Source organism: Lynx rufus, unplaced genomic scaffold (assembly GCF_022079265.1).
Source record: "Lynx rufus isolate CCGP_SWC_20201006 ecotype Redwood Valley unplaced genomic scaffold, mLynRuf1.p SCAF_6, whole genome shotgun sequence".
Taxonomy (NCBI): domain Eukaryota; kingdom Metazoa; phylum Chordata; class Mammalia; order Carnivora; family Felidae; genus Lynx; species Lynx rufus.
In genome coordinates this window covers 14,514,059-14,532,341 of record NW_025814878.1, presented here as the reverse complement: position 1 = coordinate 14,532,341, position 18,283 = coordinate 14,514,059, and the positions used below count along the sequence as shown (strand labels likewise).

General features: G+C 38.5%; 1 protein-coding gene across 2 annotated transcripts in view; it reads right to left on the bottom strand.

Moving 5' to 3' along the window:
- SHPRH (SNF2 histone linker PHD RING helicase) overlaps positions 1–18,283 on the bottom strand; it is a 96,119-nt gene that overhangs the window by 6,847 nt on the left and 70,989 nt on the right. For both annotated transcript variants that reach the window (XM_047101284.1, XM_047101285.1), the window contains exons 26-28: positions 2,796–2,888; positions 1,896–1,982; positions 967–1,145 (exon numbers count right to left, since the gene is read on the bottom strand). In XM_047101284.1, coding sequence (XP_046957240.1) covers positions 967–1,145; positions 1,896–1,982; positions 2,796–2,888 — 359 coding nt within the window. The remainder of the gene's footprint in view (positions 1–966; positions 1,146–1,895; positions 1,983–2,795; positions 2,889–18,283) is intronic.

Below are 18,283 nucleotides of genomic sequence, written 5' to 3'. Positions count from 1 at the left end.
GATATTACACAGTATTCACTATTAGGTTTGCTTTGGGTCTAAACTAAATCTAATTATTTCTCAGAGTGGACCTATGGGACTGTCTTTCCCTAAGGGGAAGAATTTAAAAAAAAAAATTTTTTTTAACATTTATTAATTATTGAGACAGAGAGAGACAGAGCATGAACGAGGGAAGGTCAGAGAGAGAGGGAGACACAGAATCTGAAACAGGCTCCAGGATCTGAACTGTCAGCACAGAGCCCGACGCGGGGCTCGAACTCACAGACCGTGAGATCATGACCTGAGCTGAAGTCGGACGCCCAACCGACTGAGCCACCCAGGCGCCCCATTAAGGGGGAGAATTTAAAAGGGGTCATGAATGAGATCTGCCTTCTTTTATTTATTTATTTTTTTTAAATTTTTTTTTCAACGTTTTTTATTTATTTTTGGGACAGAGCGAGACAGAGCATGAACGGGGGAGGGGCAGAGAGAGAGGGAGACACAGAATCAGAAACAGGCTCCAGGCTCTGGGCCATCAGCCCAGAGCCCGATGCGGGGCTCGAACCCACGGACCGTGAGATCACGACCTGGCTGAAGTCGGACGCTTAAGCGACTGCGCCACCCAGGCGCCCCAGATCTGCCTTCTTTTAAATACAGGCTACTTTAGACAATCAAAAATCAATTCTTCTCAAAGTCACAACGGATATCTTCAACTCTGCAGCTGTCTTAAATATTTTAAGAAACTGTTTTGGTAAAGTGATCAGGGTAGAGTTTGAAGACAAAAACTGGGAGAATTTGGGATTTGCTCGAGTAGGGAGGGCTGGAAATCGCAAAACGTCTGTTGGTCATATAATGATACTTGGAAAATTTAATACATAAGGAAATAATTAATGAATAGGTTTAATGAACATAAATGAAGAGCTTAAACACCGATTTGTATCTTAAAAACTTGAAGCAAAAGTAAGTGATGTTAATTTTAGTCCTTACTTGGTCTGTCCAATTCGGTGCACCCTCCCAATGGCCTGAAGCTCGTGGGCAGGGTTCAAAATGGGCTCCACCAAGAGAACATGAGTTGCTTCAATGATAGTTAATCCGTTAGAACCTGTGTGCAGGGGCAGCAGCAAAATATTGATTTGGGGATCATGTTTAAATGCTGAGAGGTTCTCCTAAAAAAAGAAAGGTACATTTAAATTTTAGCTGCATCAGTTAAAAATAAGAGCGGTATATTATAGCTCATATTAAAGAAGACTAGTGGTATCCAGGTCATTGTGAAATGTCATAATTAAGACAAGTAAATGTAAAATTATTAATTTTAGAAAATGTAAACTTGTTGTTTGACTTCATGAAGAAAAGTATCACATAAGCCCTCTTGTTCACTGCGATACGGTGGAGGCAAAAGATACATGTATGTGATGGATACAGATTAAACTACATGAGCTTCCAGGAAAGAGAGAGAGGAGGAATGTGGTAAGAGTGAGGATGAGGTCAGAGGTATGAAATCTGCTACATTTTCACTTGGTCTTTTTGTTTTTTGACTCTCAGGGTGTGTGCCTGTCATGCTGAGTGTCATGTAAGGACTTGGGCCATATAGTTTTGCCTGATGCAGTGTCTTGAGAACTTAATCCTGGCAAGATGGCCCTGTCCATTCAAAAGGTGAATCACAGGCTGTCTCCTCTATTAAAGCCAACACCCTCAGGTCAGAAGATCTTAAAAAAGAAAAAAATGATCTTGCTATAGGTATAACTGAACAGATAGAAAATTATAGTTTCTCCACTTTGCTTTTGAATGTTAATTTTATAATCAATAACTCAAACCCTTACACAAGACAATAAATGGAAGTAACCTAGTTAGCAGCAGTTTAAATTTGCAACTAAATCCCCACCTCCCCAAACGCAAGTAAAATCTTCTTGACATACCTGAAATGTCTTAACACGGCTGATCTGAGCAAATTCCATGTTGTTGTCAGTGAGGGCTTTTGAAATAATATCTAATACGTCTTGCCACTAGAACACACAAAACAATAAGAAAACAAATATTTACACATAGCTTTCACATAAAAAGGAGTTGAAAAGGGACTAAATGAAAATAACTTTTGCACCTCAGAATTCAGAAAAAAAAATCTTCAAATGTAGTACCATCAATATTATTTAGTTCTATAGTTTTTTTTTTTTTTTTTTTTGTTTGAGATCAAATGCTGGTTAAAGACAGGGTAAAAAACATGACTGCCTTTGGGAAATGAAGTTAAGATAAAGAGAAATAATATCAAATAAATAATGGAGTGCTTAACGGATATAGTTGCTTACCTTTTAGAAATGAAAACTAGAATTTTTACTCATATTTTTTTTAATGAGCAGCAGGCAAAAATTTAATTATTAGAATATAAGAACAGAAAGGAAGAATAGTATGAACGCTCTTTTTACAGAGAGGGGACATTCAAAAGTGAACGCCCCTTTACTCAATATTTTATTCAGCAGATTTTTTCTTAAACAACCAATTTCATTTGTGAAATGAGACTTTCGAGGTTATAGGTTCTAATTTTTAACATATTAATACCAGGACGTAATAGCTGGTATTAATAAACCACAAACAGGACGTGTAGCTGTAGAAACTGCCTCGTGAAGCATCACCAAATTCCTCTAAAAATAATTCTATCCTATGCACATAGGAAAATAAAACATGAACATGGAAAATCTAACAGTAATTCTAAATCTCTACTCTATGAGGGTAAACATTAAACATGCATTCTCAGATATAAGCCGATTAGAGCCAGAAAGCCAGTGTGAGCCAAGACGAAGGAAGAACATGGCTGACTGTACCGTTGAGAAGACCAGTGCTTTAGCGCCCGGGTCTCTGAGCTGGATTCTCATCAGAGTTCTGACCACAGCTTCCACTTTGGTAGAATGGCTGCCCTTTGAACACAAAGAAGAAAACACGTCACTGCCAAATTAAATCTAGTTTATAATGGAAAGGAAAACCAATAGAAGACACTTTTATTACCAAAACTACAGGTGCATCAAAACAAACTATCAGGTACATATGTGTCTACTCTTCTTTATTCTATATTTGCTGGAAGTTTTCTTTAGCCTCAAATTGTAGAAGTTATAGAATTTACACCCAGAGAAAACTGGAATATGAAACACACCAGGAAGTTACAAGTGATATGATCCTGAAGAGAAGATTCTTAGGTTAAAGTGGTTAGGTTTTGTAGTTGCAAGATTTTGTTATTTTATTTTATTTTATTTTATTTTATTTTATTTTTTTTTCAACGTTTATTTATTTTTGGGACAGAGAGAGACAGAGCATGAACGGGGGAGGGGCAGAGAGAGAGGGAGACACAGAATTGGAAGCAGGCTCCAGGCTCTGAGCCGTCAGCCCAGAGCCCGACGCGGGGCTCGAACTCACGGACCGCGAGATCGTGACCTGGCTGAAGTCGGACGCTTAACCGACTGCGCCACCCAGGCGCCCCAAGATTTTGTTATTTTAGATAAGCAGAATTGATACAGAAAACACTCTATATTTATATGGATATAAAGTATATATATAAATATACATATTTATATATATATTTTATATAAATATACATATTTATATATATTTTTATATAAATATATATATTTATACAGATATTACAGCATTAGAAATGTTAAGAATACAATGAATCAAATTCCAATGCAAGCAAACTGCGAAGAATCCTTTCTTGCAAGGGAATTACAAAGGACAGGGACAGAGGTACAAATGACAGCCATCTGGACAGCAGCAGATTTCTACAAAGCTAGATAAACACTCAACGAGTGGTTTTTGCATCTTCTGGAACCATTTCCATCATAAAAGTAGAAAAATGCAAAAATAAAAATGGGGAAATAACAAAATGAGGAAATGAGCCAGTGTTTTTATGGCCTTCATAGAGAAACTTCCTCCTGGAATGCTCTGGGAGATGGCATGACATGAAGAAATTAAGGGCACGGGATTCTGAACGTGATAAATCTAAATTCAACAGCCAGTTCTGCATCTCGCTAGTTATACAGACTACCCTTTCTGAGCCATAGTTTCATCATCTGTCAAGCAGGAATAATTTTACCTACTTCCAAAGATTGCTGTGATGGTTACATGAGAAAATACATGTATAACATTGAACTCAAACCTGGCAAAGAGCACTCAATACCTTATTATCTTTCTAAAACATTACATATGAGCACCATAATGACACAGATAATCCCACAAGGGCGCAGAGCTAACCAAAAAGAGTAAACCGACTCTACTCCGCTTTTACACAGAGACACTCAAAGGTAAAATATATGAACAGATCAAGAAAGAAAGGCATAGCATTTTTAAGTCAGCAAGACAGAATTACAGAAGTTTTAAAATTCTAGTATTAAAATCCCAAGTCTACATATGCAGATTTTCAATTATACTTAAAAGTTTGCAGATTGTCAATTATACTCGAAGGGTTAAAAAATAGAAGGGATCTGTTTCAGTCTAAAAACTGTCTTAAACAAGAGCAAAATTATCTCAAATATGAGAAAACAGGAAATCAGCATAAAGCTTAGACAGAAAAATCCATATCCTTGCAAGGTCTCGTGTTCAAAAATATTTTCAAGTGAAATATCATGATAACTATAAAACCTTCCATCTATTAAGCTGCTTTTTTATGAAAAGTTTAAAAGAAAACATAATAATCTTCTATAAGCAACATTCTAAACCGGAGTGCTAACTCTCTGAAGGAAAAGACCAGAACATTCGCTTTGATCAAAGTTTGGCCAGTTCGGTGGTAGCTCTCAATGAGCCCTTGCAAATGTCACAGCTTGGAACCATTTGGTCCTAGTCCAGTTACTTACACTATTAAAGAAAAGTAATAAGGAAGTCTAACAAATCCAAAACTCTGCTTGGCAAAAAGCTACATGGGAAGTGAGACTACCTTAATACCCTTTCCTTCCAGATGGATAGAAAGTGGCTACTGAGAATGAGAACAATAGAGGAAGAAGTGGGTGGCCCACATATATTGGCAGGTTTTGGTTTGAGCATGCAGGTCCTGCATAACGAAAAAAACCCAAATCCAATAAATGCAAAATCCTTTCGTGAGGCCAATATGTTAAGGTAGTTTCTGTCAAGATGAAAGATTCATGTTTTAGACTACTTGAAGACATTTATCATAAATGGTCATTGAAAATGTTGCCTCAAGTCACAAGAGGATATGTTGAGTTTATTTCAAGAACAATTCCTAATTTGTTGCTAAATGAAAAGAAAATACTATGAACAATGAAGGATTACTGAGCTAAAAAGTTAACAGAGAAACGCAATAAACTGTAGGAGAAAAACTGAATAGAAGTTAGATAAGGATCTGGTTTCTATCTTACCTACTAGATTTATCACAGGCACATTTTAGATAATTTAGACTTAGGCATTTTAGAAGCCTACATAAAAATGCATACATACTCCAAAATATTTGTAAATATGTTTTATAAAATGGCATTTTCACTTAACATTGTATCTTAGCAATCTATTTACGTAGGACCTTTATATTTACCTGACCTCAATGGCTGCACAATATTTAGGGTACAACAATTTATTAAACATTTGCTTATCAGTATACATTTAGGCTTCTTGTTCAGTACACATTAGGCTTCACATTTAATGCATTCTTTCTGGCTATTATAAACAGTACTTTAATGATCCTTGTGCTTACAGCTTTGGGTACATGTGCGAGTACTTTGTTGGATAGGCACTTCAAAGTAGAATTAATTGTTGGTCAGAGGCTCAAAGAACTTTAATTAGATACTTGGATTTCAGTAGATTTTGGTATATCAAATTGCCCTCTAAAAATGCTGGAAGTTTTAACAACCAACAGTTAAAAATACTTCCTTCTTTGCACGCTTGTTAAAATTTATTTTTTTGCCAGTCTGATAGGTGAGATGAGGGGTCAAATTTTTATTTAGTCTACATTTCCCAAGGGTGAATTTGAATATCATTAATTGGCTATTTAGAACTCCTCTTCTGTGAACTGTACTCATATCCTTTGCCAATTAAAAAAAAACTAAGTTTTCATTTCTTACTGACTTGTACGACCTCTCATATATTGTACATGCTAAATTTATGTTGTGAATGTTTTCCAACCTCTCTGTATGTAGAGGTTTAACACAGTTTAGTGTGTTAAATGCACTAATGTCAGCAAAAGTGCTATATTAATACACATTAGTTACAGTAACTCACAAATGTTTGATGAATGACCACTGGATTTAAAAACGAGGTGTTCTTTGATTTATTCTTTTATTAGATTCTTCTATGCTTGACATTTACTTAGTCTTTCATAAGGGAAAGATGAGAGATTTTATTTGGAGAAGAGCAGCTTTTTCCTCAATTAATTGCCCTGCCATGGTTCTTTTTTTATTTTTATTTTAAGTAGGCTCCATGCACAATGTGGGGCTTGAACTAATGACCTTGAGATTATGAGTCACATGCTTACCAGCCAGGTGCCATTGTCATGGTTCTATATAATATGACTTCATATGATATTATATCATATCTCAGAGTATAGGACACTTGTCAGTATCAGTCAATATACTGTTTGAAGACAAGGACCAAATGGCATTTACTTTTATATCACCTAGAGCCTGGCATCATCCTTTGTAAACCGTATACACTCAGTCAGCTTATTTAATGCAAAAAAAAAAAAAAAAAAATTTACATATAGGCTTCTCAATCCCAAATATGCTGAGTAAAAAAATGAATAAAGGGGCGCCTGGGTGGCGCAGTCGGTTAAGCGTCCGACTTCAGCCAGGTCACGATCTCGCGGTCCGTGAGTTTGAGCCCCGCGTCAGGCTCTGGGCTGATGGCCCAGAGCCTGGAGCCTGTTTCCGATTCTGTGTCTCCCTCTCTCTCTGCCCCTCCCCCGTTCATGCTCTGTCTCTCTCTGTCCCAAAAATAAATAAACGTTGAAAAAAAAAATTAAAAAAAAAAAAAAAAAGAATAAATAAAATAAAATTAAAAGGGGGTTAGAATACAATTTAAAACTCCCAATGTAGTTTTTATTGGTTCAGAATGATCAACAATAGGCAAATCAAATCTTGTGATTAATCTCTGGCTTTCCCACCTATACTAGCTAGAGACTCAGACAAGAGCAGTCAAGAAAGACAGGGGGGATTTGATCTAGCACAAAGCAGGCTCTAGGTGGATTCTGTATTAGATACTAGGTAATGAAATCACTGGAACTGGTCTTAAAAGAAGCCTGCAACTGGAGGGTGGTACCATTTCATTGTATAGGTTGATAAACACTAAAAAAAAAATTTTTTTTTTTTAACCGAACTATCAGGAGCTACAGGAGAGGTTAATAAAGTTGGCAACCCCAGTAGGCTTTTATTTTCAACCTTTAGAATCTCAGATTCCCACTACATTATGCCCTGATTCATGAACTTTTCTTCTCTTTCCTGTTTGTGCTTTTTACTTCCAAATGAAAAAGCAAGAGTCCCAAAATAATACTGAAAAGACCATGGTTGTTCTTAGAGCAAAGTCAATGGAAGTGAACAAAGAGACAGGGCAGACTTTCTTCTGCATTTTCCTCATAACTCAAGTCCCTCCAACATTTAAAGTCAGTTCATATTGATTATTCAAATCATTCATTTATTTATTCAACAAAAATTCCAAGAACTATATTAGGCACTGGATATACAAAGATCAAAAGATACACTCTGTTACTCTCCCAAATATACAGTCTAATGCAAGTTACAGAATACAGAGGAAAACAAAAAAGATGGTTTATACTGCTGGTTTGGCCTGGGTGCAATTTAAGTGAATGTTTTATTATACTGTCTTAATGAGTCCTACACATATTCTACTACTTATTTATTTATTTATTTATTTGTTTGTTTGTTTATTTATTTAAAATGATTATTTTTGAGAGAGAGGGACAGAGAATGAGTGGGGAAGGGGCAGAGTGAGAGGGAGACAGAATCCGAAGCAGGCTCCAGGCTCTGAGCTATCAGCACAGAGACTGATGCAGAGCTCACACCCATGACTGGATCATGACCTGAGACAAAGCCACCCAGTCGACCCTCTACTACTCTTTTTAATGTTTCTGTCTCAAATGCATAAACGAACTTTGGCTCAAATCTGTCAGTTTCTGAGAAGACTATTCAATGTTGCCACAGCTACAGAAAAGAGATCTGTTAAAAAAGGTAAAAACAAAAAGAAGGGGATGGGTTATATGACAGGCAAGCCTGGAGAGGATCACAGAAGAGGCACAAAAGAGATAAGGATGAGGCGATGTGGACACCAATCTATCCTTACGCAAGGTGTTAACAAAGTATGAATATTCTCAAGCCAGGTAAAATGGCAGCCTCAATCTAACTTGGCTTATTTATTTTTTTTTTTTTTTAGCTATATCAGTATATATACAGATGCAAAGATAGGTTGGAATATGTATTCTTGAGGAGGGTACATGGAGAGAGAAATCCCGCAAGACTACTAGATCACTTAATATATTAGGTTGATAAAGTTGCATTTAATTATAAGCACCTTTGTCCTCTTCTGAAATTTTTGTCCCTTTTCTCATTACCATTCTTTCTTGATAGTCTCTTCGGTTTTTCCAGATACATATCCACCAAACCTGACTTTGTGATCAATGCTTGGCTTTGATCAAGTTTCTGAAACATTAGTGATGAAGGCCCAGCTTTGGAGTAAAGATACATCGTCTGTCCCCTGCCTTCCCTTGACCTTATCTTCGTGGTTGCTCTCCCTAAGGCACTAGTTCTAAGATCAACTGGAGAGCCAGGATGGGAGACATACAGAGTACCACCAGTCAGATCAAGTCAGTACCTTTCCTGGTGCTCCACTCATGAGATAAGCAGCCAAGAGTATTATAACAGTTAATGAAGAAAAAGGATGGAATTTTTCTTCTTTACAGCAAAAGAATCACAAAATGTTCTTTATGAAAATCTTTGCTCCCTTGCTTGTAATTTAATCAACAAAATCAAATAAGGTCTCTAAACTACATATACAGGAGGACTTTCACTTTCTGGAAAATAAACTGCAAAGTTAAAAGTTCTAGACTTTGGGTAGGATGTCAAGGCAATGAAAACATAGCAGATACCCATTTGCACCAAAGGCCAACAAAGACTATTGCTTATGAAGTCTGGCTTAGAAGTTGTCTAGTAGCATAACTAAAGATCAGAAATGTCATGTACCTCTTATCTACTCTAAGTAGGTGCAACTAGCTTATTTTCATCACAGAGTTAAAATTCAATGGAGTAAGGAAGCCCTATAGTCTTAGGTTCCTGTTTTAAAATTCTGAGAACCTAAAGTTTGAATTAAAATTTGTTACATGTGTTAAAAGGATGGAAAACTCACTTTTGTTTCTTTATCATATATTCACTAGATTGAAAGAATTCTTTTTTTTTTCTTTTTGATGTTGATTTTTGAGAGATAGTGTGAGGAGAGGGGCAGGGAGACAGGGAGACACAGAATTCGGCTCCGAGGTATCAGCAAAGCCTGAGGCGTGGCTTGAACTTGCGAACTGAGCTGAACTTGGACACTTAATCGACTGAGCCACCCAGGTGCCCTGAAAGAATTCTAATAATAAAGTAACCAAGGAGTATCCGACTTAGACTTTGAGCAACGCTTCCCCTCAAGAATGTGATTAAATATCTCACCAAGTCATTCTTAGAGTGAAATACTGCTTTTCATTGTCTGAAGTCTTATTACTGGGGAAAGAGGTGGGAGCAGGTAAAATTCTACAGTATGGTGTAGAACACATGCAGTGGTTGGCTTTAGTCTATTCCCTTCACATCCATTTCCTGTTGCTGAGAATCCTTATTTAGGGAAGGTAGGAAAGGAAGGAGAACAGACAGGAGATCTCCCTAGTACAGCAGCAACGTGCTACTTGCACTTGATTTAATATAAATAAAACTAGTGTTCTATGACTGGAGAGTTATTATTGCTTTGTATTATATTCCTTTGTCATCAGTCTTGCCTTTCTCCCTTGAGCCCCTCTATATTCTATTTACGTAATCTCTCCACATTCATCTCCCACTTTTTCTCTGCAATATCTATGGATTCTCATGGTCATGGTTTGCTCCATTAGTAGAATTAAGGGCTAAAGTGGCTGCTGGGTCCTGAAGAACATCAGAAAAAAGTCGAACAGTGGAGATGATGAATGCACTCAGTCTTATTTCTCATCAAACATTAGAGAGAATATTCATGTTTAGAGACTACTTTATGTCAACACACAGGGCATATCTTTAGAGATTTTACATGTATTATATGTATTCCATATATGTGAAATACATACACACTAGCTTATGTGAAACATTTGCAATCATGTCTTACATCAAAGGGTGCTGTCAGTCACTTATCACTCTATAGTGAAGTCAAACTGAAGTCATTTTTTGAAATTTGCCATTTACACACTCATCCTGCTAAAATTTCTTGAAGCAGTATAGCACAGTGAAAAAAAGAATATTACAATGATTACATGGATATTGGTGCCAGATGAAGTTGACACAGAAATTAAGGAAGATTTCTAAAAAAAGTTCAAAGTTTCATTAGACTGGGGTGCTTGGAAGGTTTTTCTTTGAAAAGCAAATTTTAAATCTACAGGATTAGAATTATATTCCTTTCCACATGTCTTCAATCACTCTACCTGGTTCCACAGTGAAAATATTGTTCACTATTTACTGACTTTCTTTGATATGGAAGACATATCTACAATTAGGTAATAAAAGGTGCATGATACTGTAACAGAGATTAGGATGTGGAACAGAGAAGAAACATTGAAAGAGGAAGAGATGCGCTAATTTCCGCATATTGTAAAGTGAGGAGAGAGCATATACTGTCTATGGTCTCTGGCTAGTATTTTAAGTAAGAAAATCTATGTGTGTTACCAGAAGTCATATAGGTGACCTTTACAACGAACAACAGAAACTGATCACTGTGGTAAGACAAAGAAGGGAGAAGGGAGGACAGCATTGCTTTTCACCGTGTGCCATTCCACTTGATTCTGAATAGGTTTTTCTTTCTTTCCTACCCTTATTTCTTACAGATGGACAAGAGATTTAGGGGGCTGGAGGAAGACCTGTAATTCTGGGACCTTTTTAACTTGTTCGCTCCACAGTACGATCAGCACTGTGCTTATCCAAGCGAACGGGCTCTCTGAACGTGAGTACTCTAGTGCGGCGTGCTACTGCACCTGCAGGCCTCTTCCTGCCCGAGGGCCAAATGGATGCCTAGCCTGTGCTGTCTGCCACAGATGAGGGGTTTCAGCTTTGGGAGAGGTGAGACAATCACGTCTAAACAGAGCACAGATTTTATTTTCATCTTTCAGTTATTAGATGGATTGATTTTTGCAATCTTTAAAACATTCTACATGCAAGAGTCAATCTTAAGATTAGAGATTTTTTGAAGATTTCATCTGACTGAAAAACACCACTTTCAAGAAGACAAATTTACACTACTTAGCCAACCCCCACCACCCACGAAAAAGAACTATGTTCTCTAATCAGTAATATGACCAACTAGGATTACAACATGGTTATGGTGACAAATAATACATTTTTTTTCTTTAGGTTTCCATGGTGGGCTTGTAACTTGCAAATAACCTGAATATTCAGTACAAAGAAAGTCATTTCTGTCTTGGTATTGCCTGACATTGAGTACTTTTATTCTGGACGTTTCTTTTTAAAAGAGAACTAATTCTTTGAATGCACCTGTGCTGTCCATAGTTTCTGCTGAGTAAGATCAGTTAACATTGTTTTATTTCTGTCTGCACCTGTTCACCATGCTAAAAACCCATGTTGGTAGTGGCAGATATAATTTAGTGCAGTTACACAGCTTGGTCTGATTGGTCTCATGAAGTAGGAGTGTTTCTCAAGCACATGTCTGGGGCAAATGTTGGGTTCTTCAAGCATTCACATATTACAATAAAGTTCAATGGAAACACCACCTATGCTGTGGGAAAGCTTACAAGTGCACTAGGCCACCAAAGTATCATTCTGTCCCTTTACTTTGCATAAGGATTTCAAAGACATAGGTTAGCAACTGCAAAAAAGTTAAAAATTTGGGTGCTCCTGGGTGGCTTAGTCGGTTAAGCATCCGACTTTGGCTCAGGTCATGATCTCACAGTACATGAGTTTGAGCCCCGCATTGGGCTCTCTGTAGTCAGCACAGAGCCTGCTTCAGATCCTCCTCTGTCCTCCTCTCTTTCTGCCCCTCCCCTGCTCATGCTTGCTCACTCACTCTCTGTCTCAAAAAAAAATTTTTTTTTAAAAAGTTACGAATTTTGTTATATCCAAAGGCTTTTAGGGATATTATATGTAAATACTATTCAACTATTTATGTCCATCTGTCTGTCCATCCATCAGTCTATCCATCCCACTATCCACCTACATACTCAGTACCTGTTAACATACCAGGCATTGTTCTAGATGCTGGGGATACAGTAGCGAATAAACCAAAAATCCTTACCTCATGAACAGTGTCCTTTCCACATTTTAATGACGTGTATACCCCACAAAGTGTTAAGTTTTTCAGAACAGTAATTTCATAAAGATAATTTATAATTTGTATCTTAGAAGTCTCTATTATGTGCTTGATGTTTGTAAGCTATTGCTAACTTTAACACAAGACTCACTAACAGTTCAGAATTACAAATGCTAACTTGGCCAGTGAATATAAATTGCTTTTTGTGACCATAATTATACTTACTCATGACATTTTCTAACAAAAATAAATGAATGCCTTCTAAAATTATCAGTTAATGTTCATATAAAAGTATCTTATATAAAAGTATTTAGGTAAGTATATTGAAATATAATTGCTTGTGGATTATATTCACCAAATTATTTTAGGATCAGCCAGAATTCTGGAATCAGTTTTTTCCCATCCAGATGTTTAATTATATTAAGAAAGTGTAAGATAGACTTCACAACTCATCCTTGAATCAACTGAACAAAAAGTCAAAAAAAAAAAAAAAAGAAAAGAAAAGAAAAGAGGGGTGCCTGCGTGGCTCAGTCAGCTGGTTAAGTGTCTGATACTTGATTTCGGCTCAGGTCATGATCTTACAGTCATGGGATCAAGCCCCGTGTCAGGTGTCAGGCTGTGTTGGGTATGGAGCCTGCTTAAGATTCTCTCTGTCTCTATCTGCTCCTTCCCTGCTCACGCAGGCTCTCTCTCCCTCTCAAAAAAGAAAAAAAGAAAAGAAGAGAGAAGAAAACAAACAACAGAATGCTACACATACAGTTTCACACATGATATCGCTAAAATACTCTGGGAGTCTGAATGTAGAAATATAGTTATTTTTGTTTTCTCTACAAAGAGGCTGTGTAAAGACATCTCTATTATCAATAAATTTACTTGTTAAGGATGCAGATTTCTGGACCAGATTCCAGATCTAATGAGTTAAAATTTAAATGGGAATGGGGCGGGATAAATATGTCTTTTTTTTTTTTTTTTTTTTAAGAAGGAGGCCAATTATTAGACACTCAAACGTTTGAGAATCTGAAACGGTTGTGCACCTGTGCAGGACGGTGGGAAGGCTGCCGTTTCACTGTGGCTAATACCCATGTAGTGTATTTTCTCCTGGGTAGAAACTTCGCATGACATAAAAACCTTGCCCATCATAGGGACAGGGTTTCCACTGACAAAAATGCTTTGTATGAAACCTCTCCAAACTTAGAACACAGGGAACATGCCACGTGGGGCATATGTTCTGCCAGGAAGCCTACTTCACCATCCAAAATGCCTGGCAGTTGTCAGAACTTGCAAGGGGAATTTTGTTTACTTTGTGAAATGCCCAGTAGGTTCCAAGGGTCATTTAGGAATACTGTCACAAAGCCGTTAGGGTAGATACAGTCTTTAACTTAAGTGCATCCACTAAAGGGAACACCGATTCAGTTTGTTTCTATGGTCCATCAAAAGGATTCCTCATATTGTGAAATACCAGTAGAAAACAGGTCATGTTATTTAATACTATTTTTGTTTGTCAAATATCTCTTATCTAAGACCAGCTACATGATTAAGCACTATGTATGATATACTGTCTACTCTGAGAGTCTTGACATGAATACTTAAGAGTGAAGTAAACATTTCAGGTAATACAAAAACTTCAATGAAATAAAAAATTTACTTCTCAGTCTTGTGTAATAAAGGCCAGAGATTTGATAATCCACAATAAAATAAAAAATCCCTAGGTTTAGCAATAGTTTGATGTAATACTTAACAAAATTTCAAAATAATGCCGTAATTATTTACATAGAGTCATCTTTATTTTATATATGAATGCTCCCTCAACTTCACAATTGATGATGTGACTATTCAGTAGGATAGTTTCAGATGCAGGGAGTCTGAAAAAACAATAGGCAGATGCTTCAAAGAGAAGGTGGCAGACAGTAGGGCAGAAATGTGACAACAGTCAGAAAAGGGGGCGGGCAGCAGAAGGCAGAAGTGGCAGACACAAATGGTGACAGAAAAGGTGGTGAGAAGCAAAAGTAAATGGGGCAAGAAGCAAAACCTGCAAGCCTATCAGGTCCAATATTCATTCAGTCACCGTGTTTAATAAAAAGGGAATACAAGTATTGACGCACCTGTGACAAAAGAAAAGTTAACTTTAGCAAATTCTGTAATCTGACAACTTTTATGAGATGCTTCAATTAATTCGTGTGTTCATCAGTACCGAGGTAAGACAGGAAGAAGTCAGAGCATAATAAACAGCATTTGTACACCGATATTCCCGTCCCAACAGGACAGCAAATGTAACTGCCTTGATCTCTCTCCTGTGTATCTAGGAAAGGTGCCATAAAACGAACAGGTGTTTGGGTTTGATGGGCTCAGTGACTCAGTTTCATAGAGGCCGTGCTGTTTACTGGTAGCTAGAGCAATCACTTCCTAAACTTCACGGCATGAAGCCTGACACAGCACTTCTTTCTCACACTCATTCCTTATACTGTGATGAACGCTTTTATCTAATAAGGGTCAGCAGCCCTTCTTAGCCACGAATGCCATCTGTGGCCTTGGGATGTCTAAGGCCAAAGAAAGAATTAGAAGAGAAACAAGGGCTAAGAAAGACTTTTTTAAGGGAAGGAGAAGGAAACTGCAGGATTGGGAAGAAAGGGAGAGAGGGAACGTGGGAAGAAAGCACTTTTTTTTAAAAAAAAATTTTTTTTTTTTCAACGTTTATTTATTTTTGGGACAGAGAGAGACAGAGCACGAATGGGGGAGGGGCAGAGAGAGAGGGAGACACAGAATCGGAAACAGGCTCCAGGCTCCGAGCCATCAGCCCAGAGCCCGACGCGGGGCTCGAACTCGCGGAGCGCGAGATCGCGACCTGGCTGAAGTCGGACGCTCAACCGACTGCGCCACCCAGGCGCCCCAAGAAAGCACTTTTTAAAGAAAAAAAAATTTTTTTTTAAATCTTTATTTTTGAGAGAGAGCGAGTGAGCAGGGGAGGAACAGACAGAGAGGGAGACACAGAATCCGAGGCAGGCTCCAGGCTCCGAGCTGTCGGCACAGAGCCTGACGTGGGGCTCGAACCCACAAACCGCGAGATCATGACCTGAGCTGAAGTCGGACGCTTAACCGACTGAGCCACCCAGGTGCCCCAGAAAGCGCTTCTTTGGGTGGGGAGGAAGATCAGGTCTAGCCATCAAATGCCTCAGGGCTGGTCAGCAGATTGCACCACAGACCACCTTAGTCTTCCTTCACTCAGTAACCCTTTGACATGTGGCTTAAAAATACACATTTATCCAGGGGATTCACAAGGATCAGGGCTACATGACCCCTGTAAGTCATGATCCTCTCATCACTCAGTCTGCCCCATTCTGTGACTCCCCTACTGCTCTGCAGTTCCCTCCCACTCCCCGCCCTGCCTTTTCTCTTTCTACTCCCGAACTCTGGTGGTTCCCCAGGAATGAGGGCTTTATGGCCAACAAACTCTTCTACACTTTCAACCTTTTGTGGAAATGCTGCTCTCCACTTCCTTGCTTTAACTAGAACACGGCTGTCCTTGGAGCACACCATTATCTCAGCAGGCCTCTCGATGGAGACATCCACTCTAATATTCCTTACACTATGAGCTCTGGTATCCTCTGGTCCCTGATGCAGGTTTCAGATCATTCTCTCTTGCTTTTGTAAAAATTTCCATTCTTTTGGGCCTCACGAAGCCCAGTTATCCCCTAATTCTACCCTTTGCTGCCATCATTTACTGAACACTATCTCTCATTCACGAAAGGATTCGGCGGCCTATCTCAAAATCGTTAACTCTATACCTCAGCTCTAGATAGGGTACACTGTCCACGTGGACAACCCCTTCAACATTCAAGTTACCTCTTCATTTCTAGCACCTTTTCTCCTCCACCTCACTTGGGTCACCTACTTCTGCAGCCACATCTGGAGTACCGAATACCTGTCCTTTCTGAAATGACTAAAATATCCCATCCTCTGACAAGTGCCCTTACAGCTTATTTGCTCAGTAGCCCAACCTCTCTGTTATTTGATTTCAGTGGGATTTCCACTTTCTCTTTATGTCAACACTGTCTTTTCAAGAAACTTATACTGCAGATTATCCCTTCTCTATCTTATATCTTCAAACTATCCTTCTTTGCCAGAGATTAAACATACTCCAGAACATTTATCTTAAAAAAAACCCAAAAAACCCTAAAACAAAACAACCCCCCTTTCTGCACTTTGTATCTCCTGCTGGTTATAATTCTCTCTTTTCTACCTCATAGCTAAATTTATTATAAAATATCTGGGCATTTTCTCTATTACTCATTTTTTGTTCACTCCTCATTCCCTCCTAAACTGTTTTCTGCCTCTACGTTTCCAGGGAAAGAGCTCCTTCTGAGGTTGTCAATGCCCTTCATTAGCCAAAATGGTCCCCAGTGGCTGAGCCCCCTTCAACATCACTGATACAGCTGATAGCTGCCTCCTCACTGAAGCAGTCCTCCTGTGGCCTCTGTGGACAGCATACGCTCCTCAGTTGCCCATGGCCCCAGCTGTTCCTTCCTGGTCTCCTTTTCTGCTCCTCCCCTTTTACTCAACTTTCAAACAGCCCTGGAGTCCTACGGGACCTGGTCTGAAGCTAACTTCTGTGTCTCTTCTCGGGTAATCTCATTCACTTCCACAGCCTCCAACATCACTTATGCCAGTGGCTGTGCTGCACAGCTGTACTTGAGTATCTTAGGCATTTCAAACACAGCATGTTTAAATATACCTTCTTCCAAATACCATCTACTGGCAACTGTACTACTTATTATCCACCTGATTTTTGACTTCAGAAACCAGGGGGTCACCTACAAAGTCTGCCTCATCAACTCCTCCAGCATTCTACCTTACCATTCACCTTACTTTAAATATCTCATGACTAGATCTGCTTCCTTCTGTCTCCACGACCAGAAACCTAATCAAAGCCACCACGGCTACTGCCGCAGCCTCCTGAACCGGTCTCTCCAAAGTTTTTTTCATTCTTTTCTATTCCTGCTAATCTAATTTCCACACTACAAGGAAAAGGATCTTTTAAAGATTCAAATCTAATCATGATACTTCTCTGCTTATAACATGTAATGCCTTTCTGTTCATATGAAAAGAAAATTCTCAAATCTTCAGATGGCCCCTCAGCCTCTGGCCCCTTTTTGGTTTCCAGACGCATTTCATTCAATTGTCCCTTGTGCCTTCTACACTGCAGCCACTGACTTCCACCGAGTTCCTTCTTGTCTCAGACATTCTATGTATTCTATGTATAGAATTCTGTGTATAGACGTTCTATGTATTGTTTTTTGCTGGTTTCTTTCTGGCTGCAGCCTCCTCCCCACTAATTCACTTCTCTCCTCACCCCAGCTGGGTTCATTCATTCATTCTTTGGACATCTATTTAACTGTCATTCCCTCAGAGGAGCCAGGTTTGATTTTCTTTTGTAGGGCTGATCATGATTCTAATATATTAATTATCTGTGTTCTGTCTGTGCTTCCTGCTCCAACTCAAATTCCTTCCCCAACATTGTCAAACTGTAAAATCCACGGGGGCAGCAATCATGTCCGTTTTATTCAGAAATGTACTTTGTATCAGTGAGGCTCAGTACACTGCCTGGCACACACAATGTATCCAATAAACACGTATGGTATGAATGAATGAATCAATGAATGAATGAAAGGAAGTTCATTTCAACGTCGGGATTCTGCTTATCTCAACACACTAGAGAGCAATGTGACTGACATTTTCAGGTTTTACTTCAATAATAGTAGGAATAAACAGCAATTACATATTCTTCAATTCAACCACACTTTTTTCACGTGGCAGAATCCTATCACCTGCCTAACTCCTGATA